The sequence below is a fragment of the Myxocyprinus asiaticus genome, chromosome 22, assembly GCF_019703515.2.
Source record: "Myxocyprinus asiaticus isolate MX2 ecotype Aquarium Trade chromosome 22, UBuf_Myxa_2, whole genome shotgun sequence".
NCBI classification, from domain to species: domain Eukaryota; kingdom Metazoa; phylum Chordata; class Actinopteri; order Cypriniformes; family Catostomidae; genus Myxocyprinus; species Myxocyprinus asiaticus.
This window is the reverse complement of record NC_059365.1, coordinates 13,496,724-13,512,563: the sequence shown is the minus strand read 5'-3', so window position 1 is coordinate 13,512,563 and position 15,840 is coordinate 13,496,724. Positions and strand designations below refer to the sequence as shown.

The window sequence follows — 15,840 nt, the reverse complement described above, 5'->3', positions numbered from 1 at the left end:
TCCGCCACCCGGATTGAGGCGAGTCACTACGCCACCACGAGGACTTAGAGCGCATTGGGAATTGGGCTTTCCAAATTGGGGAGAAAATGGGAGAAAATAAAAAAAAAAAAAAGAAAAAGAAAAAAATGATCTGCAACTATCCGTAGAGATTTTTGCCAATAACTGATAGTTCCCAAAAAGCAACTATATGCACCAATTAATCAGTAAAACCGATATATTGGTCTGCCTCTACATACAATGGAAGTGAATGGGGGTCAGTCAGTAACCGTTAAAATAGTCACTGTTTCAAAAGTGTAGCCATAAGACATAAATAATAGGCTTGTTATCGTAAGATTTTAGTGTGATAAAATTACTTACCAACCTTTTCTGTGTAAAGTTGTAAAATTGTTTATATCTTTGTTGCAATGATGATGTAATGTCAGCAAACCCTAAAATGACTGTAAAAATTATGACTTCAACTTTAGGGCTCAAATAATACACGAGTTTTTTACAGAAATATTTATGTAAGTGCATTTATCAAATTATAAGCTTCACATTTCTGCCTTTTAAACCCTCCAAAAATTGGCCCCATTCATTTCCATTGTAAGTGCCTCACTGTGACATCGATTTTTGCTTATTTTTATTTATTTTTTTAAAGAAATGGATGGATGAGTCAAAATAATTTTTTTTGTGGTAATCAACATTATGCCACAAATGTTGTTGATTGAGCTCAACTTGTATTTAACCCCGAATATTCCTTTAAGCAATAATTAGTTCGACTTTTTTGAGTTTTCATTACTGAATGTGATCTGCTATGTGATTTCCAGAATAACATAAATGTGCTTTATTTGTTTGCTGATAGGGGAGACTAGGGCTAGTTGTGACATTTAGTGCACTTTGATTATCTTTCATTTTCGAGATTTCTTGACCTGGCATGCATTTTTTAATTCCAGCTCAAATACCGATGGATGAGGTTGTATTGCTATGTAGTGATCAGTATTATATAAATAAAATATCAGTATTTCTATATTTTACATGCTGATCATCTTTCCCCCTTTTTTCCCAATAGGTGTGAAAGATACATCAGGACACACAAGATATAAACACTGTGGTGGACCAACATAATCAAGATCACAACTAGACTAAATGCAACATTTTCTTAAGCTTCAAGAGGAACAGATATCTGAGTGAATCATGGATTTTGTAATGAAGCAAGCATTTGGTGGTAAGTGTCATGCTATCACCATTTCTGAGAGACATGCATGATAGACATTTTGACATTACAAATGGTGCTGTTTCCACAAAGATACTGTATTGAAGTGAGTGAGCAGTGTGTAAGTCTTGATTCAAATGTCACTTTGCCAACCTTGCTAGCTTACAGGGACAAAACAAAGCGTTTATTGATTTGGATATAGTTTCACTTTATTTTATATATATATCAGGACAATAGGTAATTGATTTGCTCAGTCCCATGAACGTGTTGTCTAAAGGTCAGTAAGCCCTTCAATCAAATTCATGATTTGGTTTTATCAGCTGAGTGACTATGGGTACTAAAACGAAATGTATTTCTCCCCCGTCAATTCTCTTGAGTGGGCCAGATGTATCTGATAGCCTTCTGGAAGGCTGCTGCGACCACATGATGACCTTCTATGTGAGGTGTCTTCAAACATCATAGATTGTGATTTCACTGCACGTCATATTTTACATAGCTCCTTTGATGTTCTGCAAGGATAAGACCAAGATGTCAGATTGTGTCTATGAACTGTGAATTAGAAATATGAAAGGGGTTGTTGATAGTATAGACTTTTTTTTTTTTATCAACATCGAGATTTTAGGTTTTATAAAATGTATAGTAATGCATAAGGGAAACTTTAGGTGCTATAACTGGTCACAACATGTCCACTACTTTAAAATCTTTTGACATTTTTTTTATAACTTTTTATTATATTTAATTTGAAATGGTCCTGCAGTGTGACATGAATTTTTAAAAGTACAAATATTCCATATGTGTTGTCTCTCAATTCATATGAGGTGTTGAAAGCTGCATGCATAAAAATTATAAAATAATTAGCAAAATGCTGTTTGAAATAGTGTTAGATGGAGTATAGTATACATATTAAAATAAAAAACTTAAATCAGTAAATATGCCTTAAATTTACCATAAATAAATTTACCTTAAATATACCTTAAATTTGATCTCATAGTCTACAAATTTTCTTCAAATGTTTATTTTTTTATTTCTTATTGTGTTTGGAGCCAATCCATATTGAAACAGACAGACATAGCTTAAATTCTGCTAATTTTAGCTTTGAGGCAATGGAGCATGATTTACCCATGAAAATCATCCATTATTGAATAGACTTAAAGTAGGCAGATTTCCTCAACCCTTGCAAATTATTCGGAAGCATTTTTCAAGCTCACACAGAGAAGTCACCCCAGTCACTCCCAGTTCAGCAGACTGTGAAAAACAACTATGGTGTTTTCATGTGAGCAAGTTTAATTAAAGATAGCCAAAAAACATACAAAGACAATTTTTTTTTTTTTTTTTTTTTATAAAAATGTGTTAAAGAATGTGTTCCAGGATAGCCCTGTGTGTTAATGTCAGTCTAGCCACAGATAGACAGGTGTCAGTTCTTGTGATCTTTCATCACACAATAAACAAAAAGTACACAAAATATCTCCAGATATTTTGTTTTAAATATTTGATTTTGGGACTGCCAACGTTCAGCTCAATTGACAGCATTTGTTGCATAATGTTGATTACCACTAAAAGGAACTTCAACTTGTCCCTCGTTAATTAAAAAAAAAATCACAGTTGCAGTGAGGTACTTACAATTGAAGTGAATGGGGCCAGTTTATAAATGCTAAAATACATATTGCTTCAAAAGTATAGCCACAAGACGTAAACATTATACATGTTAACATGATTTTAGTATAATAAAATCAGGTATTTACCATAATACAGATCTGCTTGTGCTGCATTGTCATGACAACAAAGTTGTAATATTGGATAAAACTTTATACAGACAAAATTCGCAAGCGATCATTTCCCAGAAAATTTTTGTAAACCTGTTTAATGTTTACATCTTGTGGCTATACTTTTGAAACATTGCATATTTTAATATTTATGAACTGGCCCATTCACTTTAATGGTACTGTAAGTCCCTTGCTGTAACCATAACTTTTACTTTTTTTTTTTTTAAATAAACAAAGGACCAATCAAAATTATTTTTGTGGTTGTCAATATCATGCCACAAATGCTATTGATTGATCTTAACTTGTATTGAACCTGGACTATTCCTTTAAAGGCAGTGCTGGTATTATGAAATGCAAGTGACCTATTTTACTACTACAACTTAACTGTTATGAATGAATTTAATTAATATGCTAATTTGCTAAGCTCTGATAATTCACATATCATTAGGAATTAGGGCTTTTCCTGAGATATTGGAATACAGTTCCAGCCACCATGCCATCATTAAGCATAGCCCAGATTTGATCCTCCATCCATATCATCATTGCTGTTTGTGCAGATTGCTTTGATGTAAAGCCATGGAGAATCTGATAGAGGGAGGCAATTCTTTTGTTATGTTAACCATCCTCTGTGTGGCTTTAAACATGACAGCAGGGCTCAATTTGGTGGCCTACATCTTTGCTTTAAGCTCTCAGGAGCATTGTGTTTGTAGAACAATTAGTGTGGCAATTCATCATAAAAATGTGACAAATGTTTGTCTTAAATTTGTAATTCGTACAGATGGCAGTGGATGTGTTTTCCGGTTTACATATGCTGTATAAGGATGCAGAAAACATGGCATCTGATGAAGACTTCACTATTTTATTCCCCGTTGCTTCACTTTATTTCCAGATATTCCAGAGTTGTTACTGTGTTTGTTTACTAAACTTTCTATTACGACCTGCAGAGGAATTGCACTGCAATAGTGGGGTTTCCCTCTTACGTAAAAATTCCCCCAGTGTATGAGCATATATGCAAACGTGAGGGACAGTCGATATTTTACATTGGTGTGTATAAATGGGTATATTTTATAGTGTATGTGCTTTTCCCACTGTACTCCCAGAAACATTGAATTCTTTCCGCTTTGTTGTCTTGTTGTTGGGCTCCATCCTATGTCATTTTTTTATCCGGTCTTTTCACGCACATGTGCACTTCTCAGAAACTTGTGTTTACATGGCCACTTTCTCTGGGAGAAACCTGGGTGTGTTAAACCGCTTTCTCTTAATCCCTTTAACGGCGTAAGGAAATCAGCGTTCTTGTTTACTTGACATTACAGAATGGCACTTACTGCAAAAACCCTGGTATATAAACCATTTTCTTTTTAAAGGAATGTTCCGGGTTTAATACAATTTAAGCTCAATCGACAGCATTTGTGGCATAATGTTGATTACCACAAAAATCAGTTTAGACTGGTTCCTCCTGTTCTTTAAAAAAAAAGCAAAAATCGAGGTTCCAGTGAGGCACTTACAATGGAAGTGAATGGGGGCCGTTTTTTTTTACGTTAAAATGCTAACTTTTTCAAAAGTATAACCACAAGACATAAAGGATATGTGTCTAAACATGATTTTAGTGTGATAAAATCACTTAATAACCTTTTCTGTGTAAAGTTATTGCCAATTCTACAACTTTGTTACCATGACAATGTAGTCAACAAACCCTAAAATGACTGTAAAAATGAAAATTTAAAGAACTTTACATCTCAAATAATACACAAGTTTTAACAGAAGAATTAATTCAAATGCTTTTTTAAACATTTCTGTGTTTAAACCACCCAAAAATTGACCACGTTCACATTTATTGTCCCCATTCACTTCCATTGTAAGTGCCTCATTGTATCCTTGATTTTTCTTTTCTTTTTTTTTAAAGAAAAGTAGGAACGAGTCTAAATTAATTTTTGTGGTAATCAACATTATGCCACAAATGTTGTCTATTTAGCTTAACTTGTATTGAACCAGGAATATTAAGTGCATGTAAATGTGGTCATTGAAGCTTGGCTTAGAATGATCAGTTTATTTAAAAATAAACCTTGTATGTGTCTTCTGCTCTCTTAAGACTTAAAACATTAGAAGGTGCCAAGAACAGCTGATAAATGCGAAATATGTGCCTCTTAAAAGAATTTGAAAACCAAAGCTAAATTTTAAAAAGGTATGAATGTCATGGAATTAGATAATATCAAACCAAAGGGTGTGGGGTAGAGTTTGAATGACCCGAAGACATATTTAGTGAGTGCTAATGTATTTGCTCAAGGTGCCTGACACACATAGACACAAGCAAATGCAAATACATACAGTTAAAGGCCACTTAAAATGTACACCCCCACACGTCTCCCCTTGAATGCCCCGAGTGTTATGTGGTAGAATTAAACACAGGTGAAGGTAGTGTGTAGACTTTGACAGTGGATTTCAAATGCACACTCATGCATAATAAATGAGCGCCATTAATAATAAATTAGTGTAGGTCTTTCATTTGCTTGTAGAGACACTAGACCAGAGGTGCCCAAACTTTTTCCTATGATGGGCCAAAAATCAAACTTGATTGAGGGCAGTGGGCCAAAAGTAAATGTTGCATATATCAAATTGTATTATTTTAAAATTAAATATTAATACTTAAAAACACACAGAACTCTAAAATTAAAATAATCAAGGGTCCTATACTTGCACAATGCACATAATTGATTTCAATATAATTTTTATTTATGTTGTGTCTCTTTCTCATTTGTGAGTCACTCTGGATAAAATGTCTGCTAAACAACTGAATGTAAGTGTGTCTTAAAACATGGTTACTGTCTCTTTAAGAACAGCGCATCTCACATTGAACACATGGTAGTTCTGTGCAGTTTTGGAGAGATGAAGATACAATGGCATGACGCAATACTATCAAGTAGGATATTGTTTTGTTTTGTGACAAAGAAGATATTAAAGATATTTCTTATCATAGACCTATGCTCCCTCACCTGACTTTATCAAGTCAGCTTCATGGGTGCACTTCAGTGGTCACGTTCACACGGATATGAAATGCTGCACAACATATAGTGCACGTTCATTTAATTTTCATTTTGGATGACTGTACGCACTGTTTCGTGAGTCCGCCTAATTACCTGTCATTTCTAGACACAGTTTCAGTTCCTGCTCCGTTTTAAACCAACTAGGTTCTGTCTGGCGGTATTGAATGCCCACCTCAGACTTTGGAGCTGGCCAATCATAGTGAAGATTTTGGGGTGGCACCTGGGATGGCCAATGGAGCAAACTTTCAGACAGCACTTATTTAAAGGTCATAGAAGTACACATATACATTTAAAAAAAATTAAATCACTTATACTCTCTACTTTTCAAATAAGCTATAGTTTTTGTAATGCAAAAATAAACAACAAATGTTAAAACAAAGATTAATTAAAAATGAAGAGCTGCATCAATGCCATATTTTTTTTCTTCTATTTTTTTCCTCTTGTCATCTACGGCAAGACGGGCCAAATCAAAGGTCACCACGGGCCAACTTTGGCCTGCAGGGCCCTAGTTTGGGCACCTCTGCACTAGACACATTGCACACAGCCAGTATGCAGTTGATTTATGACTTAAAGCAATAGTACATAATTTTTCAACCACAAATTTCTGCATGTTGCCGACCTGCTGTTTGGAGCTGCGACATTCACTTTGGTTGATGCATCTTTACTGAGCCTCAAACAGAGCTGTGTTTTCTGTTTTTAAACATATGGTTGAAATGAACATTGAGGTATATGCAAACAGTGTCTTTGCTTGAAAGCGTTTATTGCTGCACAACTCATAAAAACCTGCTGGTTGTGGCAGTTGTTTGCTGAGCCCAAAACAAGCAGCTATATGATGTAGAATACACAGCATGAGAGGTTGAGCTACACCAATGAAGCAGATGGCAGTGAGAGAAGTGGCAGATGCAATATTCTGGTGGCTCTGTTTGGCTTGATCATTTTGGCTCCAGTATATGAACATATAAGTATATCACACAGTGGAAACAAAAATCAAACTGTCTGCCATCTCTTAAAATTTCACATATCGAGCCAATCACGCTGCAATAAATCTTATTCTTAAAGAGCATCTCTGTCTTTGTGAAAAAATTGACAAAAGACACTGACAGGTCTAAATAATTGCATATCAGATTTTGCTTATCAAGTGAAATGATCTTGTTTTAGGGATGTTAGGATATTTTTTACTGGAAAACAAGAAAGATGTTCATTTGGAATATGATTTTCTGCAGTGTGCCATATTTTTGTGCAAAGAGCTTAATGTACACAGGGTTGGTAATTAACCAAAATGTCCATGAAGGAAGGCGATCCAGTTGACTGTATTTAATTGAACCGCTTAATTCCTGATACATCTTGTTGAAGGCTTGGGAGTTTTCATGAAAACTAAAAGTTTGCAGTCATTTTACCTGTAGGGAAGTATACTGTAAAGTGAGTACCTGCAATTGTTGAGCTATTTCTACCTGATCTAACCCTTAAAATTAGTTTTGTTGGTGTAGCCTAATGTGTTCAGGTTGAATCAGTGATGTTAAATAATATTTTAGACTTGAATCAGACCAGTTAATTTTAATGTTACCACATGAAGCAAAAAAAAAAAAAAAGTTTTTTTGTTGTTGTTGTTGTTGTTGTTTTTTTCAGTCTAGTGATATATGCTAATTAATTGACCGATATTTGGTTATTTCGAGATTATTGACATTGGCCAATTTTCTTTGTGTTTATTGAGTAAATATAAATAGTAAATATCATTTGCCATAAAATGTTATTATGTACAGTATATTGGTAGTTGACATGATACTTTTGTGTTGTTAACATGTCCTGTAGTGAGACAAACTATTACTCCATCAAAAAACATTTAAACCTCCTGAGACCCGAGCGTGACTGCTGTGTGCTTTTTCCATTCCCCTTTTTGATTTGTAACTAGTAGCCTCTAAGAAACATGCAATATATATTCACTACCGGTCAAAACTTTTGAAACACTTACTTATTCTTTGTAAAAAAATAAATCACATTTTAGAATAATAGTAAACTCATCAAAACTATGGAATAACATCAATGGAACTATGGGAATTATGTTGTGACTAAACAAAATCCAAAATAAATATGTTATATTTTAGCATCTTCAAAGTAGTCACCCTTTGCTTAGAATTTGCAGACATGTACTCTTGACATTTTCTCAACCAACTTCTTGATGTATCACCCTGGGATGATTTTTAAACAGTATTGAAGGAGTTCCCATCTATGTTGGGCACTTATTGGCTGCTTTTCTTTATTATTTGGTCCAAGTCATCAATTTCAAAAACTTTTTTTTTTTAAATATATATATATATATAACATTTTAGTTTTATAATGAAATAAATTAATATGGTGGCACAATTATATTTTTGTCTACCAAAATAATTTCAAACATTTAAGCGTACGCCTTCAGATCAAAAGATTTTTAAGATCATGAGAAACATTTCAGTCAAGTGTTTCAAAAATTTTGACCGGTAGTGTATATATATATATATATATGTATACATTTAGACAAAATAGTTTTCCATTGCTCCATGTCTGCCAAACATGTTGAGTGGTCCAAACATCATCTGCTTCCTGAAACTGAACTTTTGACTGAATGTTAGGAGTGAATGCACTTGGCTACATAGGAAAGCTATATGATGCTCCTTGCTACCTTGTTCCCTAATTAGGGTATGACTTATCCTCCAGTGTGCTGTCTGTCTGCACTGGTCTCAGAACAGTTTGAAATGCATTTTATTTTCAGCCTAACTCAATATACAGCCTCTAAAAGCAACATTTTCCAGCTTTTGGATGCATCCATTGATTCTCAGTGTTATAATGCACAGTGAATATAGGATATTTTAAGGAAAATTAGCCTATAGTCCACGTTCATGGTCATTGTGTTTAACAGCATGCCATTTCGCGATAAATAGATAAAATTCTTAAAATGGCATGTCTGATGAAACTACAGACTGTACTCTTTTGACTCATACAGGTTTTAATGTAAAAACTTAATGAGAGTTCTTACCAGATGTAGTTATGTTGCTTTTACTCCCAAAGACAAACTCTGCTGAGTTCGGCACAATGTTGTTTTGTCATATGGCTAGGTACATAGAAAGTTTAATCCTTTAATGACAGCCTACAGTCTCCTGAATTGAGATCAGTCGGTATAAATTAAATTATGCTTAGCCTGTAGTGAAGCCAAAACGTTTTGTCCACACATATGGACGCTGGGTCGGTTAAACAACATTTTGGTAATTCTTTTACATTTATTATTGTACTTGCAGCTTGTATTAATGGAGAGAGTACATAGAATGATTTGTTTGTCACACCACAGGACTATTTAAAATTAACTAGTGAAAACAAAAAAACGATTAAAACTAGTGAAAATCTTACAAGAAATGATGACCAGTTAAAGGACCTAGGTTATACACTTTCCCTTATATATTCATATATATATATATATATATATATATATATATATATATATATATATATATATATATATATATATATATATATATATATTAACCTAAAATAATGATTATGAAAAAAAATAAAAAAGGCAATGGACATGTTATGCATCAACTATGGTGCATTATATGGGCCATCGGCGACATTGTCCTCGAGATAACAGTATCAGCCATTGAAAACCCATATCGGTCAACCACTAAAAATGCAAGGCCCACTAGCCAGTTTTTGGAAAAGATTCATTAAAAACCATGATGATAATAAGATGACTTTGTTCTGTGTACAGGAGCCACCAAAGACATGGGGAAGATGTTAGGTGGAGAAGAGGAGAAGGACCCAGATGCCCAAAAAAAGGAGGAAGAGAGGCAGGAGGCACTGAAACAACAAGAGGAGGAGCGGAAGGCCAAACATGCCCGCATGGAGGTGGAGAGGGAAAAGGTTAGACAGGCAATTCGAGATAAGGTAAGCTTTTCACATTTCCTTTGACTAATTATTCTATTTAGACTAAGCCAAATTATAAGAATTTGTAAACATGGGACCCTGCTAATTGCTAATCCATATTGAACTAAAACAGGATGAAGCCATTATTCCATCATGACAGGACATAATGATTAATATGTGTTTGAAAATAACAATCTAATAAGAATCTCCATTACCCTTTTAATGAAATGTCACATTTGCAGGAGGCCAATGCCAGCTAATTACAGCAATTGAACAGGAAGAAACGGCTTCATGCACAGTTTTCCTGCGCATGCTTTAATGTTATCCAGAGTATCAGGCAATTATAGGGTCATAAATAGTCCCAACTGTAGCTATAAGAAGCATAACGACAACATCTGGACACATCCTAGAACCTTCTATCATGAGTGCCAGAGAAACTGATTAGTCCCAGGTGACTTTGAGGCCGGTATGATGGTATCTGAGTCTTTTTGCATTGGTGTGCTTGCATTATACAAAATGCACAGTAATGTACAGTATAGAAGGAATTTATGAATATGAAATATATAAAAAAAACATTTGTTTATGGACTGTAGATCTTGAAACACAGAAATGGTTTTGATAAACTTTTTAGAAGAAATCAAAACTAACTAAATTAATTAATAGAGCAGAAAATAATAAGAGTCCCTACCATCTGATTCAGTCAAAATAAGGCTGGCATTGCCAGTCTGTTCTGGTAGTTGTATTATATTGAATATTTTTTCTATTAGAATAGAACATGATTCTATTCTATTCTTTTCTATTGTATTCTAATATTATATTGTATTATATTATATTATATTATATTATATTAGTTATAATCCAGTGTAGTGTATTCCTGTATATAAAATTATACAGTATATCAGATCCATTTCTTTCCATAAGCAAGGTATATAGAGCTACTAGAAATAGCATCATTGTGATATCCCTCTTCTCCTCTTGTTGGACTTCCTTTGTTTATATAGTATGGACTAAAGAAGAAAGAAGAGAAAGAAGCAGAGGAGAAAGCGGCTATGGAGCAAGCGTGTGAGGGCTCCCTTACCCGCCCCAAAAAGGCCATTCCAGCCGGCTGCGGTGCAGACGATGACGAAGACGAGGAGAGCATTCTAGACACCGTTCTCAAATTCCTACCTGGACCTCTGCAAGACATGTTTAAAAAGTAACAGACACAAAGCTGTTTCTGAAGGAAGATGGGTGAGGGGGGGATTTTTGCCAAACAGGTGAAAGGCTTTTCACTGCCTTGACGTAAGTTGACGGAATTTTATTTTTACCTTTCTACGGATAGAAACGCAAATCATAACCCAAAAAAACGTTTGGTCTTTTCACTGCCATTCAGGTTCAAATTGTTTACACTTTCTATAGATCTTTCTATTTGTTTACTAAAGCATCACCAGGGTCTCTGATACTTTGTAAGTTATCTGCCTTAGGTACTCAACGATAAGCCCCACACTATTACAACACATTCCAAGATGTTTATACTGAGCTTTGGCACTGTGAATATGACGGTTCTTTTGATTAAGTAATATATTTCTTTATTTATCTATCTTTTTTTTTTTTCCAGTCTGTATACTCTCTGATGAGAAATCTGATGAGTTGTTTAGTGGCATTTAATAAAAAAAACAGCTTGATAAAAGTTTTTTAATGTATCAGTGAAGTGCAGTATGCAGCCGTAATGCTTTTTAATGTGTGCATCAGGTCAAGATTCTACTACATGTGGAAATAAGTGGGTTTTATTTTGCTGAAAGCAATGAGATGAGAGACGCTGATATACTGTCTTAGTTGTGCCATTTTAGACCACTTGAATGCTCAAATGGTTTGCAGCCTAGCAGTTCTCATGTATCTGTTGATGTAATGTTGTTTAGCTTTATCTTTTAACAAACTGGACCAAATCACTTTTACAGTTAAGGGTCATTCAGGATGATTCAGGGTCTCAAAGACAAGAAATTACAAGAATCTAGAGAAATTTATTTTCAGAAGTCAATCACTGATTCACAGATGATCTGATGTTTGATTACTCACAAATGACATTCAGAATCAAGCATTGTAAATCTTGGATATAATAAATAATAATACAGCCACTTTCATTAAAAAAAAAAAAAAAAAATATATATATATATATATATATATATATATATATATATATATATATATATATATATATATATATATATATATATATATATATATATATATATATATATATATATATATATATAATATATTTGTTGTTTGATTTTGGTGCTGATAATTGATCAATCTGAAATGTTATTTCATGCATATGGACTTAAAACTTTGGATATTGTTAAATGTTTCACCATATGAGAAGTCCTACCTTAGCAGAATTGTTAAAAATCAGACATGACCTTTAATGTGCTTTTAGTAAAAAGTAGGTAACTTTAAATGTAAAAATGTATGTAAAAAACAAACAAAATACAAGCCTAAATGTAAAATAATGAATCTGGTTTATTGCAAAATGTTAGTCATTGTTTTAGCACATTTTATGTCACAAAGAATAATTAAGAAAAGAAAGATGCATGAGCTTCAATCACAATAGTAAAAACATACCAAAGAGAGAAAATTTCTGATGACACATCTAGTAAAAGTTAGAGATATATTTACAATGCTGAAGTTGAAAACAAGCATGCAGAATTATTTTTCCCAACACTTTCTTACATACAATCAACAACAATCATTCTTGCATGCTGTGAAACAAAACGAACTATGAACATTTTAATAAGTTTTGGTCCAAAATATCCATCTTAGTGCTGGTAAAGTCTGATGTGGGATTGCAAATACGATCACTTAAGGCTTTTTTTATTTGAATTATTAATGTTTTCATGTTTTTAAGCATTGAGTAAACACTGCCATTTGATAAACATATTGGACACTTGGGGTGGGGGGGTGGGGGAGTTAAATGTTTACCTAACTGTTTATTAGTACTGGGGTAAAGAGACAAGCTCATTTTGTAAAGTAATGCCCAACTGGGTATTGTATTGCATGATGAAAAATACAAACCTATTGGTGAGAATTCACTTTATAGATTACACAGAGTTAGTAGTTAGTATGTTTTCCAAACAATCCAATTAAAAATGTGTCCCTTTTTAAACTCTGATATGATATAACTACAGGAATGTATCCATACCCATTAGGCTGGATGTTCTGTGATCAAAATGCTCTCAAGATTGTAAAATTCATTTAAAAAATCTTAGTTATAATAACACATGCTAGTTTAATGTTAATTTTAGCAGTACAGAAGTAATTTTTTTGTTGTTGTGTTTTTTTTTTAATTATAAAGAAAGAATGAGATTAACTTTTTTAATTTTCTAGTCAAAGCCATATTGTTAGACTGCAATAAGTAATGAAAAATATGTTGATATCTATTTAATCTGTCTTTAAATGCTTCATAGTTCATGTCAGAAGGTGTTATACAGAGGTATAGATACAGACATTTCCATAGAAAGAGAATCTTTTAAAAAGATTTCTACTGTCTTCTCTGTGTACTCTCTATGTTCCCAATTTTACTGTGTAATTATGTGTGTCTGTATACTCGTTTGTGCTGTTAAACATGTTATTTCATGTTGTACCTGTTCATGTCTCTTAAATTGCACACTCAGAGCAGGCTGTGCCCGCTGTCATGGAGACGGTGGAATCGGGTTGTGGGAGTTCTAATGTTCATGTATGCATGCAGATGAACTTTGCATTAAATACCAAAACAGAACATTAGGTTGTCACCTGTTTATGTATTACTGTTCCTTGAACAGAAGCTGCATCTTTTATCCAGGGCTCCAGGGCTTGGTTCATGAATTTATCAGGCTTGTCTTCAGGTGGTTGGTTACTAACAGAACTGAGTGATCATTTAAAATCAGATGGCACTGCTAAACTAGGGTAATTTCTAGTTGTTTATTATTTGCAACTGATCTTTAAAAAAAAAAAAAGAAAAAAAAAAAAGTAAAATATTACATACAGTTGTGCTGAAAAGTTTGCATACCCTGGCAGAAATTTTGAAATTTTGGCATTGATTTTGAAAATATGACTGATCATGCAAAAAACTGTTTTTTATTTAAGGATAGTGATCATATGAAGCCATTTATTATCACATAGTTGTTTGGCTCCTTTTTAAATCATAATGGTAACAGAAATCACCCAAATGGCCCTGATCAAAAGTTTACACACCCTTGAATGTTTGGCCTTGTTACAGACACACAAGGTGACACACAGGTTTAAATGTCAATTAAAGGTTAATTTCCCACACCTTTGTCTTTATATAAATAGTCAATGAGTTTGTTAGCTCTCACGTGGATGCAATGAGCAGGCTAGATACTGAGCCATGGGGAGCAGAAAAGAACTGTCAAAAGACCTGCGTAACAAGGTAATGGAACTTTATAAAGATGGAAAAGGATATAAAAATATATATTTTTTTATTAATTATTAAGAAGTGGAAAATTTGGGGATCTCTTGACACCAAACCAAGGTCAGGTAGGTCAGGTGCTCTTTGAAACAACCACACCATCTTTTTCCAGAGCAGCCTGTATTTCTCCTGAGGTTACCTGTGGGTTTTTCTTTGTATCCCGAACAATTCTTCTGGCAGTTGTGGCTGAAAGCTTTCTTGGTCTACCTGACCTTGGCTTGGTATCAAGAGATCCCCGAATTTTCCACTTTTTAATAAGTGATTGAACAGTACTGACTGGCATTTGCAAGGATTTGGATATCTTTTTATATCCTTTTCCATCTTTATAAAGTTCCATTACCTTGTTACGCAGGTCTTTTGACAGTTCTTTTCTGCTCCCAATGGCTCAGTATCTAGCCTGCTCAGTGCATCCACATGAGAGCTAACAAACTCATCGACTATTTATACACAGACACTAATTGCAATTTAAAAAGCCACAGGTGTGGGAAATTAACCTTTAATTGCCATTTAAACCTGTGTGTGTGTCACCTGTCTGTAAGAAGGCCAAACATTCAAGGGTATGTAAACTTTTGATCAGGGCCATTTGGGTGATTTCTGTTACCATTATGATTTAAAAAGGAGCCAAACAACTATGTGATAATAAATGGCTTCATATGATCACTATCCTTAAATAAAAGACAGTTTTTTTTGCATGATCAGTCATATTTTCAAAATCAATGCCAAAATTTCACAATTTCAGCCAGAGTATGCAAACGTTTGAGCACGACTGTAGTTTAATTTCCAATATACCTCTTGACATAAATTACATTCATGCAGTGTGTCTTGGAACACAACACATCCCTTCATGATAACATTAAAACGTACAGTGGCCCCTAATAGTAGCTTTTTGGCTACTTAAATCCACTTTAGTTCATTTTAAACCTACAACCATTTGTTTTTGGGGCCACTGTGTAATTGGTTGATTTCCTCAGAATCAGAACACTTTAGGTGCCAATTCTCCCTTTATACTTCCATCTTTTCATATGTGTAACATTTGGAGCTTTAATTTCATATAATGTTTTATTACATGAGCATTACATAATAAACAACAGGGTAAAGGGGCTTGACTGTATTGGTGATTCTCTTAATATTTAGGATGCTATTGAAATGCAGATTACTAGTAGAATTAAATTAAATTTATATTTATTTGTTTATTTATGAAATGGTATATTTATATGTTAGTATATTAAAGACCTTGAGCATGTGTCTTTCCATTAGTTGATCATATCTGTAAATTACCTAAAAATTACACACTTCACCTTTAATGAACGTAGATGCACATTGAAAATCATCCAGTGCAAATATTTCTCTTGAACATCAAGGTGCCATTGCTTAGATCTAGTTTAGATGCTTTTTAGAATAGGGGCTGTCAATCAGTTTTTGGACTTTGTAAGGGTCTGAAATATGATCAGTATACTGTATATCAGGTTATGTGCTTAAATGTTGTTTTCAATTTTGAGAATTTTC

The 15,840-nt window shown here is 33.8% G+C and overlaps 1 protein-coding gene across 2 annotated transcripts in view; it reads left to right on the top strand.

Annotated features, from left to right (window-relative positions):
* LOC127412961 (complexin-2-like) overlaps window positions 1–12,000 on the top strand; it is a 32,675-nt gene extending 20,675 nt beyond the window's left edge. For both annotated transcript variants that reach the window (XM_051649698.1, XM_051649699.1), the window contains exons 2-4: window positions 1,049–1,204; window positions 9,736–9,911; window positions 10,892–12,000. In XM_051649698.1, the coding sequence (XP_051505658.1) occupies window positions 1,174–1,204; window positions 9,736–9,911; window positions 10,892–11,089 (405 nt within the window). In that variant the 5' untranslated portion in view covers window positions 1,049–1,173 and the 3' untranslated portion in view covers window positions 11,090–12,000. The remainder of the gene's footprint in view (window positions 1–1,048; window positions 1,205–9,735; window positions 9,912–10,891) is intronic.
* The last annotated feature ends 3,840 nt before the right edge of the window (window positions 12,001–15,840 follow it).